Raw genomic sequence first — 14,676 nt, 5'->3', positions numbered from 1 at the left:
AATATAACGCTGTCAAGTATTGAATGGGACCTCCATCTTCAGGATCATGACTGTTTTAAACCTAAATGAAATGGACGTTAAATTAATTTTGGTTTGGTAACATTGTGTTAATATGGCTGCTTTTAACCCTAACTCAATGCCAGGCTTATGTGAATTGTTTTGTTAGTCCGACTAAAACTAGATTTTCAAAATACATGTAATCGTGTTAGTCTGATTAAAATTAAATGACATAGTCAAGCTAAACCATATCTGGATGCAGAGGAAAATATAGTCAGTGCACATAAGCCCGAGTTGTTACAGTAATGTCTATTGGCTTGATTGAATCTTTCATTTTCCAGTGGGAATGTAATGTAAGCATCCAGCTAACATATTGGTTGCCCTAGTTTTTGTCATTTTCTGCTGACTCATTGTACCCTAAAGTGTCTGTTGATTCAAGGCCAAAATGCTCAAACAGTGCTACTAGCTTCTGTTTTTGATTTCACCTTGTTTCTAAGCTTCTAACTGTGATGCATTCGTATGACGAGTGCAGTGCCCGTAGGAAGTATGGGGAGCTGAAGAAGATTTTTCAAAACAGCTAGCTACATTAATGCTAATATATATATATTTTTTTAAATGTGCATTGTGCCTAATGAGGTTGCACAGTGTTTGTATTATGTAACCCCTACGCTAATGCTAATCGTAGCCTTGCTAGCTTACCTTTGGAATCAGGTTCGCCAAGTTAGCCGCAAAATATTTGCTCGCATATTGGTGAATGGACACAGACTTCGTCGTTTCATTTTAACACCATGTTCTGCGGTGAACCGTGTGAAAATGTTTCACCCACCGTGAGGAAAGCCTCTTCACTCCAACCTCCCCGCTCCAGACAGCGCAGCTGCTGCTGATGAGCCACTTGGTTTAGCATGATAAATCAGCGAAAATTAAAATGAGGGAAAATCAAGGATGCACACCATCGGGCCATGCTCAACCCATATCCAAAATCGTAGGTCGATCTGACTAACGGTCAGCAAGATATGCCCGTCACAGACAGACAGACGCAACTTGCTTTATAGATAGATAGATGCAATAGCATGCAATGCTAATAAAGTGCTACGGTCAAGCATGTCGAACCCAGGCCACCCTGTCAGACCACCAGCGCCATTAGCCTTAAAAACACAGTTCAAAAATTGTGTTTCAGTGGTTAAAGGGAAGTGAAGGTTCCTTCTTTATCGAATCCTTGTTCGCTTCAGTGTTTATCACTATAGACTATACCACTGGCAGTAGGGGATGAGCTGGACAGAGAAAGAATTAAGACTGAAGGCTTGTACATACTAAGAAGAAGAACAGAGAAATGTTCTCTCTCTTGGGGCTGCGAGAAAAGGATGACGTCATTATTTCCTTGCAGCCTTTGTTTGGGAGTTCTTGAAGGTTGCTCTTGACATCATCATCTGGGCAGAATGTTTTTCTTGTGTGCTGTCCATCAACTGTTGTGTGATTACACCAAAATTTGAAGTGGGCGTGGTTAATGCGGAAATGTTCCCAGGAATTCTGCACTGGAGTTTCTCGAGAATTATGAAATAGTAACTTTGTTCTAGGATCAAATTTCTCTGTATGTACACTTCAATGTAACTTCAAGATTATACCTGCAGGAACTGTCATTTTTATTTTAGTCTACCCATTTCCCATATTTTCCGGTTCTATTTGAAGTGAGATACCAATAAATAAATCTGGCTGGTGATTAAGACGTTAAAGCTTGTGTGACTTGTGCGGGAATCAGAATCAAAAGTGGCGTCACACCTGCCTTGTACGCCTTCATCTACTCCATCTTTGTCTCTTTCCCTCCCCCGTCACCTCTTCTCCTTTGGTTTGTCTGTTCAAGGTCCTAAAAGAGTCAGACTTTACATACCTCCTTAACTACACTGCCCCAAGGCTTTGTGTCTTGTGGAGGAGGGTAGGGTAAGAAGAGGTGAGCAGCTTTGTCTCTAATATGATGTATATAGATGATATATCTGTATACGTGCATATTTTTTTTTCTCTGTCTCGGGGCAAAGCAGTCGCACAGAATTGTGAAAAAAATTACAGATCATAAAGAGATAAAGAGTAGAGCAAAGGAGGGGGAGTGCGAGAGAGAGAGAGAGAGGAGGACGCGACGATGAGAGAGAAAGAGGTGTGTCTGGGAAACGCTCGAATGAGAAAACATCCGATTTTTGGACCAGTCACTGCCAGCCTTTGCGAGGGATTAAAATACGCACACGCACCCGGTGGCAAGTGTCTGCTTGCACACGACGCTTTATGTGTTGAAATCCGTGCAACCAAATTCCACATTCCAGTCATTGCTTTCTCCATTTCATCATGCGAGTTTGGAGAATAGAATTGGAGATGAGGAGGTGGAGGAGTGTGTAATGCCAGGCTTTATGCTGTTCACTTGAAAAGAGACCTGCACACACTGCTGTCAGGAGAGGATTATTGAGCAACAATGTGACGGGGGGGGGGGGGGGGGGAACCAGTTAATTACGCAGTATTTATTATCATGTCATTTGTTGGCTCAGTCCTGGTTTTGGTCAAAGGAAACGAAATAAAAACACACCATCATATTAGCAACCAAAAAAGTGACTTTCTTTTTTAATATATTATTAATATTAGCCATCAATTTTTCTAAAAGTTATGGCACTCAAGGAGGTTATACCTAAACTTACTGCCACAGGCTTTTTCACCGAAACTGAAATAATGATAGCATTCGACAGTTAAAAGGCTTCTTCCTTGTGTACACCGACTGTCTTCATCCTCCTTGACAACCTCCATGAACCTTCTGCGTGGTCTTCCTCTTTTCCTTCTGCCCGGCAGCTCCCATCTTCAACGTCCCTTGTCCATCACTTTCCCTCCTTTTGTACGTAACCGAACCATCTCAACCTTGACACTTACTTTATTACCTGACCGTTCAAACTGAACCCTCTTATATGCTCATTTTATTATCCTGTCCATCCTGGTCACTTCCTATGAAAATCTCCTCATCTTCAGAAGCAGAATTCCCTCCTGTCTTGTCCCTTTCACTTTTGCTGCTATCCTTCATTCCACTTCTCTCTGGTACATCCAGCACAACACTGTTAAATAAAACAATATTCCAGTATTATAATAACACCCTTTCAGTATTACAATATCACTAACTCTTATAGTGCTAAATTACCAGCAATACTTTGATTTAACATGATTTGAGACTGTAATATCGTGATCGGCTGACTGTTTTCAAGTTTCAGCTCTTGACATTGACTTAAAGTGTGCTCTTAAACACGTATTGCTTAATTTATTGTGCCGAACATAGATACTATTATAACACCTAAAGACATCAGGAAAATACCCCCCCCCCCCCCCCCCCATCTGTCCTTGCTTAGCAGTCAGTCCTCGGTCTCTGTCCTTCCATGTCGACATCCTGTGCCCTGCACTAGATAAAGACGCTCTTTGCTCTGAACAGATGCAGAAGTCACACAGTAGAGTCATTGTGCGACAAAATGATGGAAAAATTATTCCCCTTTCTTCTACGTGTGACAGTTCTCGCACTAAAATTGACTTCCTGGACTGGAGGCTCTTTTTCTGGCATTCTCCATCAACTCATTGCCATTTCCAGAGCTTTTTCTATTAAATGTTTTTCTATTTCTACTATCCAACCTATATCTGGTTAAAACTATTCAAAGTAATGTTAAATGTTACAGTAAAATAGCCAGAAACTTGATATAGTTTTGTCACAGTTCGTGATTGTGTTGTCATTAAAAAGTGAATCCCCACATAAAAAGTGTGGAAAACACTGTTGTAAATAGTCGTGGTCTGGGGCCAGAATCATAACATGGAAAGTGATGTTTGTGGATAAGGCGTTTCCCAGATTGTCATGCTACTCCTCTGACCATAATAATAACAAAGGTTTTTATAGAGCACTTACAATATCAGCAAAATATCCCAAACTACAGGCCTCATTTGAAGACATTCACAATTGGTGTATTATTAAGTAGAAAAGAAACCACTTGTGACATATTCTGCTGACATCTGTACTCTGCTGACATCAGGCACACACACAGTTTTGGCCTCTTCGGTGAGGTTCGAGAAAAGATAACGTTCAGCTCGGCAACACCCAGTGTAGCCGTGGCATTTCCTTTCTTTCCAAACAGCACACAAGCTTCTGATTGATATTGAATGAATAATAAAAAAAAATAAACAAAGCATTCAAATCTACTGACAACCGACTAAAGGCCTTGGGCTTGTTTTCTGCTTTGGCTAACAAAGTCGGGCCTCGCCTCAATACAACAAGATTTGTTTTGAATTAACTTAAAACTCAGTGTTATTGCCAGAGGTGGAAGGTAATGAATTACTTTTACTCCCGTAACTGTAACTGAATAGGTTTTTTTTGTACTTTTACTTAAAATGTTTACTTTTGCTTTGGAAATACTTTCACATCTGTTACTGAGTAAATACATAAAATTCATGAAATGGAAACTTTGGCAGTGAATGATGAGGACAGGTGAATGATGATGAGGACAGGTGAATGAGGGCAGGTGAATAATGAGGACAGGTAAATGATGATGAGGACAGGTGAATGAGGGCAGGTGAATAATGAGGACAGGTAAATGATGACAGGTGAACGACGAAGACAGGTAAATGATGAGGACAGGTGAATGGTGAGGACAGGTGATTGATGATGAGGACAGGAAATGAGGACAGGTGACTGATGATGAGGACAGGTGACTGATGATGAGGACAGGTGAATGATTATGAGGACAGGCGAACCACGAAGATAGGTGAACGATGAAGACAGGAGAACGATGACGACAGGTGAATGGTGAGGACAAGTGAATGGTGAGGACAGGTGAATGGTGTGGACAGGTGAGTAATGAAGACAGGTGACTGACGAGGTGAAGGACGAGGACGGGTGAACAACAAGGACAGGTGAACGATGAGGACAGGTGATTGATGATGAGGACAGGAAATGAGGACAGGTGACTGATGATGAGGACAGGTGAACCACGAGAACAGGTGAATGATGATGAGGACAGGTGAATGGTGAGGACAAGTGAATGGTGAGGACAGGTGAATGTTGTGGACAGGTGAGTAATGAGTAATGAAGACAGGTGACTGACGAGGTGAAGGACGAGGACGGGTGAACAACAAGGACAGGTGAACGATGAGGACAGGTGAATTGTGAGGACAGCTGAATGAGCATTAATGAAGGTAGCTGAGTGAGTGAGAAAGTTAAAGCATTTGTGACCTTTGACCCATTTTGACTGATACATTATGTGTTTACATATGTTATTTTGTCAGCACATTAACAACAACAAAAACATTAACTGTTTTTGTTTAATTATTAATTATATTTTTTAAGAGTTTATGATATCCCATCTGTACATTGACACTAAATTCCATATCTGGTGTTCAAAACCCTTTTTCTATGTCCTTAAAAGCAAGGGCCTTGCTTTACGTAGGCCGCCATCTTGTGCTGCCATGTATCTGTAGCAGAATCTAACAGAAACATTTAGATTGTTAAAACCTGCAGTCTCACTATTAGATGTCACTAATTCTTACACACTGGACCTTTAACAAGTTGTGAGTATGACTCAGACTGGGTTCTAGCTGATTTTTTTCGATGATTGTTTGAGGTTTAAATCATCTGCACGAAACCAAAAGCTTTAGGTACTTTAGTCTTCATCCCTCTCACTTTCTCTTTCTCTTTCTCTCTGCCTGAATCCAGGACACGGGCTTGTTTTGAAACCCTCTGATGTTAATTGCTGCTTCCAGGATCCACATACAGTTAATCAAGGAACAGAGGCGTCAGGTTTCTTCCTCAGGGCAACTCAGACGATGCTAAAACCACCATGTGGTCGTGAGCTTAAAATCAGGAGAAATAAAACTAGTTGACAGTACAGTTATGTTGTGATTTCATACACATTTCCTGTCACTGTAGCTCCAGTTTCTCAAAACTGTAAGTGAATAAGTAAACCACAAGATCTCTTCAAAACACAACAGTCCCAAAGTTCTCATGTTTGTTGTGGCTTCACGAGGCCAAGTGTGTGTTTATCCAATAATAGCATTTACCAGTCCACCGACCACATACTGTAGTTACATTAACACAAGATAAGTTTGGTACATAAGAAGAATATAGAATGTGGACTCATTCATTCATTCTGTAAGCTGAATTGTCCTCTGTAGCATAATTGATTAGCCTCTATAAGGAGTTCCCATGCATAATCAAGCTAAATGGTGCCACCTGCTGGCAGATTGTTCAGCTTTTTTAGCTTTGAAAAGATTCAGTCTTGAGTCAGTTCATCTACAAACTGAGGTATACATACACATAAAAGTACAATTATGTCTAATTGAAACATGAAATAAACTAAATTGTCATAATATAGATCAAATAAGATTCTAATTCAATTTGGAGTGGACTCATGGAAGACATAAAATGCATCAAATGATAAAAACAATAAAAGCTTCAAATAAATCAACAAGGAAATGACCAAAGCTTAGAAAGAAATGTTGTCATTTTCTTCACTCATTCTCATTGTTATGTAAAAGTAAGACAATAATTTCATTATCATTTATATTTATTAGATGTTTGACTTATTCTTTTAATATTAAACAGAAAGGGATATTTGCAGGAACAAAAAAAGCAAACTGACTCATCTAATAAAAGCCTTTATTAAATAATACACTTATACAGTAGATATAGATCATGTACATGTAGTATTTATTTGTGGCATTACAACAGAGTGGGTGGTACGACTATAAGGTTGACTGAATAGTAATGTAATCATACATTTTATACCATAAAGTGCAGAATTGAAACTGAAAGTTTGTCATTTAAATCTTGCCAAAGGTTACCAAAGTTATGTAGTCATAAAGTAGCACTACTTTTGACTTTTAAAAGAAAAAACAAAAATCTAACACAATTTAATTGTGTTTTTTGACATATTCACATATTCATTTTATCTATAATATTAATCCAATGTATTTCACACCAATAAATACAAGAAAAAGTAATATTAAAAAGGAAATCAAGTAAAAAGCAGGAGTTAGGCTGTGATAGAAACCTGTAACTACATCCATAACAAGAGACAGTATTCAAGTTTGAATATTAGATGCTCAAAAACAATATTTCCTAGTATTAAAGAAAAGTAAAGTATTTCCTAGTTTCCTTTTATATAAAGTTAATGACACCAAAGACAAAATTGTGTGTATATATATGTATATATTAAATTGTATCTTATTTCAAATAATATGTAACTTTTGTGTCATTATTTGAAATAATAATGATAATAATAACAATATAAAAGAAGTCATTTCAAGATTTTAAATTAGAGTTTGAGCTGTGTGTGTTCTAGTACATACGTCTTTGTGAGGACCAAAAAAACCTTTAAACCATAGGAAGGGAGGACATTTTGTGTCAAACCAAACTGGCTGGTGATGGTTTGAGACTTGATTTCAGACTTAGGGTTAGAATTAGGTTATTCGTTGTGATCGTTATAGTTACAGTATAGGATCATGTCTGTGTCTATGAATGTCCTCACTCAGAATGCTGTACAAGAAAGTGCACGTGTTTGCGTCTACAGAATCATGATGTCCCTGCAGTGAGGCTTCAGAATTTCAAGCGTCACGATGAGTTTGATGGCTTTTCTAAACCACGGGTAGAAAAGAGCGTAAATCAACGGGTTCATGCAAGAGTTCATCATCATCACATAGGACACACCGGCAATGTAGGACAGACTGTATGAGATATCCTGACCTGTGAAAGAGGGATAGTAATACGGGCAGAAGCAAATTAGAAACACAGCTATCACAATCCCCAGAGTCCTGGCTGCCTTCCACTCTGATATCTTAGCAGTTGGGACCTTTTTCTGATTTGTTGTTGTTGTTGTTATTCTCCTTCTTCTGTGTGAGTGAATTAAACGCACCTGAGAAACAACAACGGCAAACACCCGCACATAAAGAACAATCATGACACTGCAGGGCCCCACAAATGTGACAAAGAGGTCAACGGTGCCTGACAGGTGGCTAATAACCACCACACACTCTCCAAGGCAGGAGCTGAACCTGTCCGGCCACATGATGTGGTCCATTAGAATCAGGCCGTTGTAGATAATAGAGCAGCCCCAGCACATAGCCACTGAAATCCTAACCTTAGTCAGTGTGATCTTAGTGGAATAGAGGAGTGGGTCACAGATGGCCATGTAGCGATCTATGGATATGAGGACCATGTTGCCCACTGAGACCGAGATCAGACAGAAGGACAGAAAAGGAGCGAGAGAGCACATGAAGCTCCCCAGCAGCCAGCACGTCTCAGTGTAATGCAGGCTCTCGATGGGCATCACCAGCAGCCCCACTATCAGGTCGCTCACTGCCAGAGACAGGAGCAGCGCGTTGGTCGGGGTGTGCAGCTGCCTGAAGTGAGAGATGGAGATGATGACGAGCAGGTTGAGCGTCACAGTGAGCAGAGAGGCAGAGGCCACCAGGGCATAGAGCAGCGCGGTCTCGGAGTGAGGCCGCAGCAGCAGCCGGCGGCGGCAGGAGGAGTTGACGCTAGGGAAGCAGAGCAGGGGGGCTCCGGTGTCTTCCATCACATCAGAGAGAGGAGAGCGAAGAGATGCAACTCCACCATCAGGCTCTTCATTTATCCTCCTCCAACACTGTGTGACTGATGCCACCTCTTACATCATCATCATCTCTCCCTCCCTACAACTTTGTTTAGATTCACATGTTCTTTAATTCAACCAATGTTTTTTTTTGTTTCATTTCATAACAGATCAAGTTTAGTGTTTTGGAGGTGGTAAAAAATAGTCTCAATACTTACTTAAAGGTCCAGTGTGTAACTTTTAGAAGGGTTTATTGGCAGAAATTGAATATACTACCCATAATTGCATTTGTACAATGTCAAATTACAATACAATTCAGAACAAAGCAAGCGTCTAGATTAAATATATGCATAGATGTGTTATGTTAAGGTATATTAGTCAAAGCAATAGATACTTTTTTTTAAATCATAATCACAACACAAACTACCCAAATGACCCTTAATACCATGTATGGCCCCTTTTAACATCAGTGACAGCTTGAAGTCTTTTGTGGTAGTTGTGGATGAGGCTCTTTATCTTCTGCCCATTCTTCCTGGCAGATCCTGTAAATTATTGGGCTGTCTTGCATGAACTGAACGTTTGAGGTCTCCCCAGAGTGGCTCAATGATATTGAGGTCAGGACACTGAGATGGCCACTCCAGAACCTTCACTTTATTTTGCTGTAGCCAATTACCGGTGGACTTGGCCTTGTGTTTTGGATCATTGTCATGTTGGCATGACCAAAAACATCAGCAATCCACTACCTTGTTTCACAGTAGGAATGGTGCACCTTTCATCATAGGCCTTGTTGACCCCTCTCCAGATGTAGTGTTTATGGTTGTGGTCAAAAAGTTAAATTTTGGTCTCATCAGTCTAAATGACTTTTTTTGCCAGAAGGTTTGAGGCTCGTCTCTGTGCCGTTTGGCGTATTGTAAGCGGGATACTTTGTGGCATTTGCGTAGTCATGCCTTTCTTCTGGCAACTCGACCATGCAGCCCAGCTTTCTTCAAGTGCCTCCTTATTGTGCATCTTGATACAGCCACACTACATTTTTTCAGAGTCCTGTATTTCACCTGAAGTTATTTGTGAGTTTTTCTTTGCATCCCGAACAATTTTCCTGGCGGTTGTGGCTGAAATTTTAGTTGGTCTACCTGACCGTGTTTTGGTTTGAACAGAACCCCTCATTTTCCACTTCTTAATTAGAGTTTGAACACTGCTTAATGGCATGTAAACTTATGAGCACAACTGTATCAATGTACATTTACATTGGATACACACAATATCAATACAATTACAATATCTGACCTCTCTGATCTGATTTAGAAGGCAGACACAAATGCACATATCTGATTCATATTTGAATCTTAAAACCCATCTGATGATATCTGAATTCATGTGCTTTTTTTCCAGCTTGTATATTCTTTGGTATTTGTGAACAGAAGCAATGTCACATTGTTTGTCTGCTGCGAATCTATTAGTCCTGACCGAGGTAGCGTTTCTGTGTAAACGGAGGGCAGAGGCGGGTGGAGACAAGAATCACTTATCCCATCAGACTGATCAATGACTGGGGTTGTTTTTAGCTGTAGAATTGACTTCTGGAACTTTTTAATTGCAGCCTCTGTTTTTTCACTTAAACTCGGCCGTCTCACTTAACTAGTTAACTACATCAGTTGTTGCCTCCGTCTGTCTTGACATAAAATAAATCACACCAGACATTACAGTAGATTTAAACAGCTGTAATGAGAAACGCAGAGAGAGTCATGTGCAGCCAGAGCATTATAACACCGGGCAGAGAAAAGTCCCTCCAAGGCAGAGGGTACACAAAAGGAACAAACAACACATCACGAAAGCTCTCAAGACCTGCGAATATCACTATTTACTTTATTAAATCCTCAAAGAAGTACAACAAAGAACATCAGGCAGCCACCATGGATGAAGAAAACAACAGACAAACATCGTCATCCCATTATCTGTTCGGCTTATCTGAGAAGTTCAGGAAGATTTTCCAGAAGCACAAGTTCTGTGTAAACTGAGGCAAAGACTGACCAATGTTGTTCAGACCTTTACATCAGTGAGGCCAAACAGAGCCACCTCTCTGGGACAAAACTCATGGTTTGAGAGAGGGGTGAAGAAAGCCATCTGTGTCCAGTCAGAGTGACCTTCCATGAACAGAGGAGGTGGTTTAAGACACAAATTGTCTGCCACCTACAATGCTGTCATTAGGGCACTGCAACAATTCACATGATTGTAATGTTAATGACCCCTAGATGCCACGAAGGGTTGATCAATCTGTGGACACCAAAATCAGAACTGAAGAAGCCTTTTGAATGAGAGGCCAAATGTCGTCAAAAACCTAACGGAAGTTCTGTTGCCTTCATTTGTTGGCACTTTAAGGATGGTAAGGGGTGGAAAAAATAGATTTAGGTGTGGCTTCACTGACAACAGTGCAAGCTGAATTTATGCGTCGGAAATGCTGAACCCAATGGTGAAGCGGGATGCTACAGGACCCTGACGCGTGACTATACCAGGGTCTGCGATATTCGACGCGCGTGGCATGTGCACGGAAGAATACCAGGGCTTTACTGTTTTAAACTCGGAAGATCGCTGTTGTACATGTTTAACATATATCCCCTTTCAATTGTGCACCTAACTCTAACTTTAATTCTTAATAAAACGTATAACTCAAACGTAAACATTGAACCTGATACAGCTGTACATTATATTTTTGTGTAAAACCAAGGAAACAGTTCTCAAAATATTTTCTTTTAAGAGTGATGGAAATGTTGTTGTTTTGCCTTGCTGAGCCCACGGTTGCATCATTCCAGTTGATGTTTTTTTCACACCTCTGATTGGCTTGGTGCCTCAGCGGGATACAGCTGTTGCCTCACAGGCATCAAAACGAAAAAAAAGGAACCTGCTCTTTTCTGCTAATGAGACTCACAAACTCCAACTGTAACTAAACATTATGTCAGCTTACTTTACTTTTCGGTTGAGAAGCTATAATTTGATCTCACAGGTATTATATCTTTGTGTTTGTGTCATAAGGTGGAGAGGAGAACAATTATGTTTTACAACAAGCTCTAAATCTAATGATCTGTTTACATATAATTACCGTCACATATAATCATCAGTTTAGTTGCTTGGTTATTGTTGATCTTTTCGCAAGTTTTAATATAAAAAGACATTATTTCTCTTGATACTGTATGCAGTATAGCAGTACACACAATGTATTACAATGGCATTTTTACAATAGCCTAGTATAGTTGTAGCATAGTTGTAGCCCTGTACTTCCTATAATAGTATATTAATACATATTAATACTGCATTTTAGGCTCGGTGAGGTATCAAAATAAATATAAGAAACTATTTTCCATATAGTGGAGGATGACGTTACCAAGTGGCGATGACTTGATTAATTATCAACAGATCTATTATAATTAATAAATTGAATGCTGTGACTTACATATGTTGTGCGATCTTCATGATTACATTTTAGGATAAGAATAAGAACAAACCTTAGTGAGCAAGACAACACTCGGAGACACTGTCGGGTTGCTTTTGTGTTAATTGTACACCTTTATTGTATGTTTCTTTAGTATGGACTTCTCAGTAATGAGCAGGTATGGTCTCCATTGAACAAAGGCCTAGAATACAGTACAGGATGTGATGAAGACGAGAGGAAAAAAAAAGAAAGAGGCTTCAGAGAATCAGCACAGGCTCGGTCGAGCTTCACTGCTGCCAAATCTGGGACAAGAAATGTTTGACAGATCAACAACCATCAGCAGGATGAAGCTCGTCCTCACCGCTCACTTAAAGGTCCAGTGTGTAGCATTTATGAAGATTTCTTGCCAAATGTACTCCCCCACTCTACCCAAATATGTTATAAGTAAAAATCGTTTGGTTTTCATTGTATTTTTGACAATGTTCTTGCTTTATGGAGGCCGCCATCTTGAATCGACAAACCTGTGAAGGCCACCGTAGTTCTGAGGGAAAGAAGTCGTCCTCCATTGGCCGTTAACTGACCATTAGATAACGCTCATTTTCGCACACTGGACCTTTAACTACCCCCCCCGTGAAGAGATGTTTGTTAAATTAAAACAACAATGCTAATGATACAGTGAGAGTGAGCTAAGAGGAATCTATAAAAAAGGGGGAAAGTGAAGCAAGGAGGACTTGGATGAGTGAAATGTAGATGAAGAAGTATCATCCGTCCCCATCTATGCAGGTTGATGTGGGAGGCGTGGGCTTCTCCAGCAACCCCTGGTCAGCACTCAGCCTTTAAGAGGATGGTGCTGTGTTGGTCTTGTCGTCACGGGTGACGGGGATGCTGCGCTCGCTGCGGCCAGTTTCGCTCCCACCGGAAACCTTTGGACCGGTCAGAGTCAGCAGGCCGTCGGTACCCAGGGAGCAGGTGATGGCTGATTGCTCAACGCTGTAGGGGAGGCGGTAGCGGCGGTGAAACTCGCGTGAGACGTAACCATGGTCGTCCTGGAAAACAGCAAGGTTAATGCAGTGATGGAGGCAACAGTGGCAACAAAGCAGTTTGTTTTTTACATATGTGTGTTTTCCAGATGAGAACAGACCATACAGCAGAAAACTTGGTCCATAACAGCATAGGAATACAGCTATTCTGCAGTGTTATTGAAACTGACACTAGTTTCAATAGTCAGGAATGGGATTTACCCAGCATTAATTGTGCCATTTCTTTCCTTAAAAGTCACTGAGAATTGGGAATGGACATAAACTTTAAAGAGAGTGGTGTTGAACTGTGGTGTGAGGTCCAGCTGAATGTGAAAATATCAAAAGCATCCAATCAATCGTTTTCTAAAACACCGATCCTTGATCGATTGAAATCCAATCACAGGGCACGTTCTGGAATGTTGATCCTCCTCTTGGATTATATTCTGTTGAACATTGTTATCTTTGAGCAGTTTTGTTTTCCAGGACATTTGAAGGAACACAAACTAAAACTGCCTCCATTAGTGTCCCTCCCTTCTAATGTGTGTGTTTATTAAAGGGAAGAAGAGTACTACCTGTCTTTCTCCATGCTTTCCCTGGATCTCCACATAGTCATCAGTGACCTTCACACTGATCTCATCAGGGGAGAAGTGCTTCACGTCCAGGTGGATTGTGAACTTATCCCTGTCAGACCTCACCTGAGGAACACACACACAAACATAGAGAGGGGTCCGATCCCAAAAAAACCCCGGAATAAATGCAAAGAAATGTAACGATAAAGAGCACAAAGAACAGGACAGGTCCTAAAGTCTGCAAGGTTTTAAACATCTCAAATGTTATCGTTTGAAATGAAGATTGTTCTTCATTCTCAATATCTCGACTGTTTAAGGAGTACATGGAGTACATGATGTGAGTGTTACCTCAGAGATGCCAGAGTTTGCAGAGTCCAGGAAGTTGCGGAAGACTGGGTTTCTGTAGTAGGGGCTGATGGTGGAGGTGGCGTAGGGAAAGAGGTCGTAGTCAAACAGCCCCTCTCCAAAAAACTGGTCAAAGAGTCGGGTGGGGTAGACGGAGCCCAGGGCGCGTCTGAACCACGGGTGCTGGATGGCAACGTCCATAGTGACTGGAAGCACTTTGACCTGCTCGGCTCAGAGTCCAGCAGGTGACGGGAAGGGAGGTGAGGTGAGTTAGAGAGAGAGAAGACTGATGATTGAAAAGCAATAAATCGAAGAATGTTCTCAAATTGCTTTGTCCTCTGCTCTCCAGCTGCCTCCTCTTTATATACCTGAGAGCCAGAAAGAGCGGCTTTAGCCACGATCCCTCTGGAATGACATTATCTCATGGTGGGTTGGGCCCTGTCAGCAGAATCTGGGGTGATGATAGTGGAAGCCGGGGGGCACTACTGGGTCCCAGACCCTGCTGTGACCCAGTGCCACCCGCACACCAGACACCCAGAGCTGCCAAAACAAACCCCGCTGAAGGAGCGCATGACTGAAACAATGAGGCTGGGAAGCCAACGAAAGATGCAGAGGGATTTCACCTGAGTGATAATGCAGCAACAGATACACACCGTCTGTCTGTTAGTGACATCATTCTGCTGTCATCTTCTTCCTGTGGGGTTGGACTGGAGGTTTTGGCAGTGTTGTCATGTAAAGTT

The 14,676-nt window shown here is 41.1% G+C and overlaps 3 protein-coding genes across 3 annotated transcripts in view; 1 reads left to right on the top strand and 2 right to left on the bottom strand.

Moving 5' to 3' along the window:
- Positions 1-14,676, top strand: part of LOC310937596 (diacylglycerol kinase zeta-like) — a 114,159-nt gene that overhangs the window by 8,301 nt on the left and 91,182 nt on the right. The window lies entirely within an intron of this gene.
- On the bottom strand, positions 7,557-8,567 carry LOC310929282 (trace amine-associated receptor 13c-like; the record flags this gene model as incomplete). Its single annotated transcript, XM_083892005.1, has 1 exon — positions 7,557-8,567. The coding sequence occupies one exon, from the start codon at positions 8,565-8,567 to the stop codon at positions 7,557-7,559; it is 1,011 nt and encodes a 336-aa protein (XP_083748131.1).
- cryaa (crystallin, alpha A) lies at positions 12,840-14,137 on the bottom strand (the record flags this gene model as incomplete). Its single annotated transcript, XM_083900706.1, has 3 exons — positions 12,840-13,049; positions 13,595-13,717; positions 13,940-14,137. The coding sequence occupies 3 exons, from the start codon at positions 14,135-14,137 to the stop codon at positions 12,840-12,842; spliced, it is 531 nt and encodes a 176-aa protein (XP_083756832.1).

Source organism: Microchirus variegatus (assembly GCF_963457635.1).
Source record: "Microchirus variegatus genome assembly, chromosome: 1".
NCBI classification, from domain to species: Eukaryota; Metazoa; Chordata; class Actinopteri; order Pleuronectiformes; family Soleidae; genus Microchirus; species Microchirus variegatus.
Note: the sequence above shows the minus strand (reverse complement) of the source record. Positions and strands in the feature narration are given on the sequence as shown.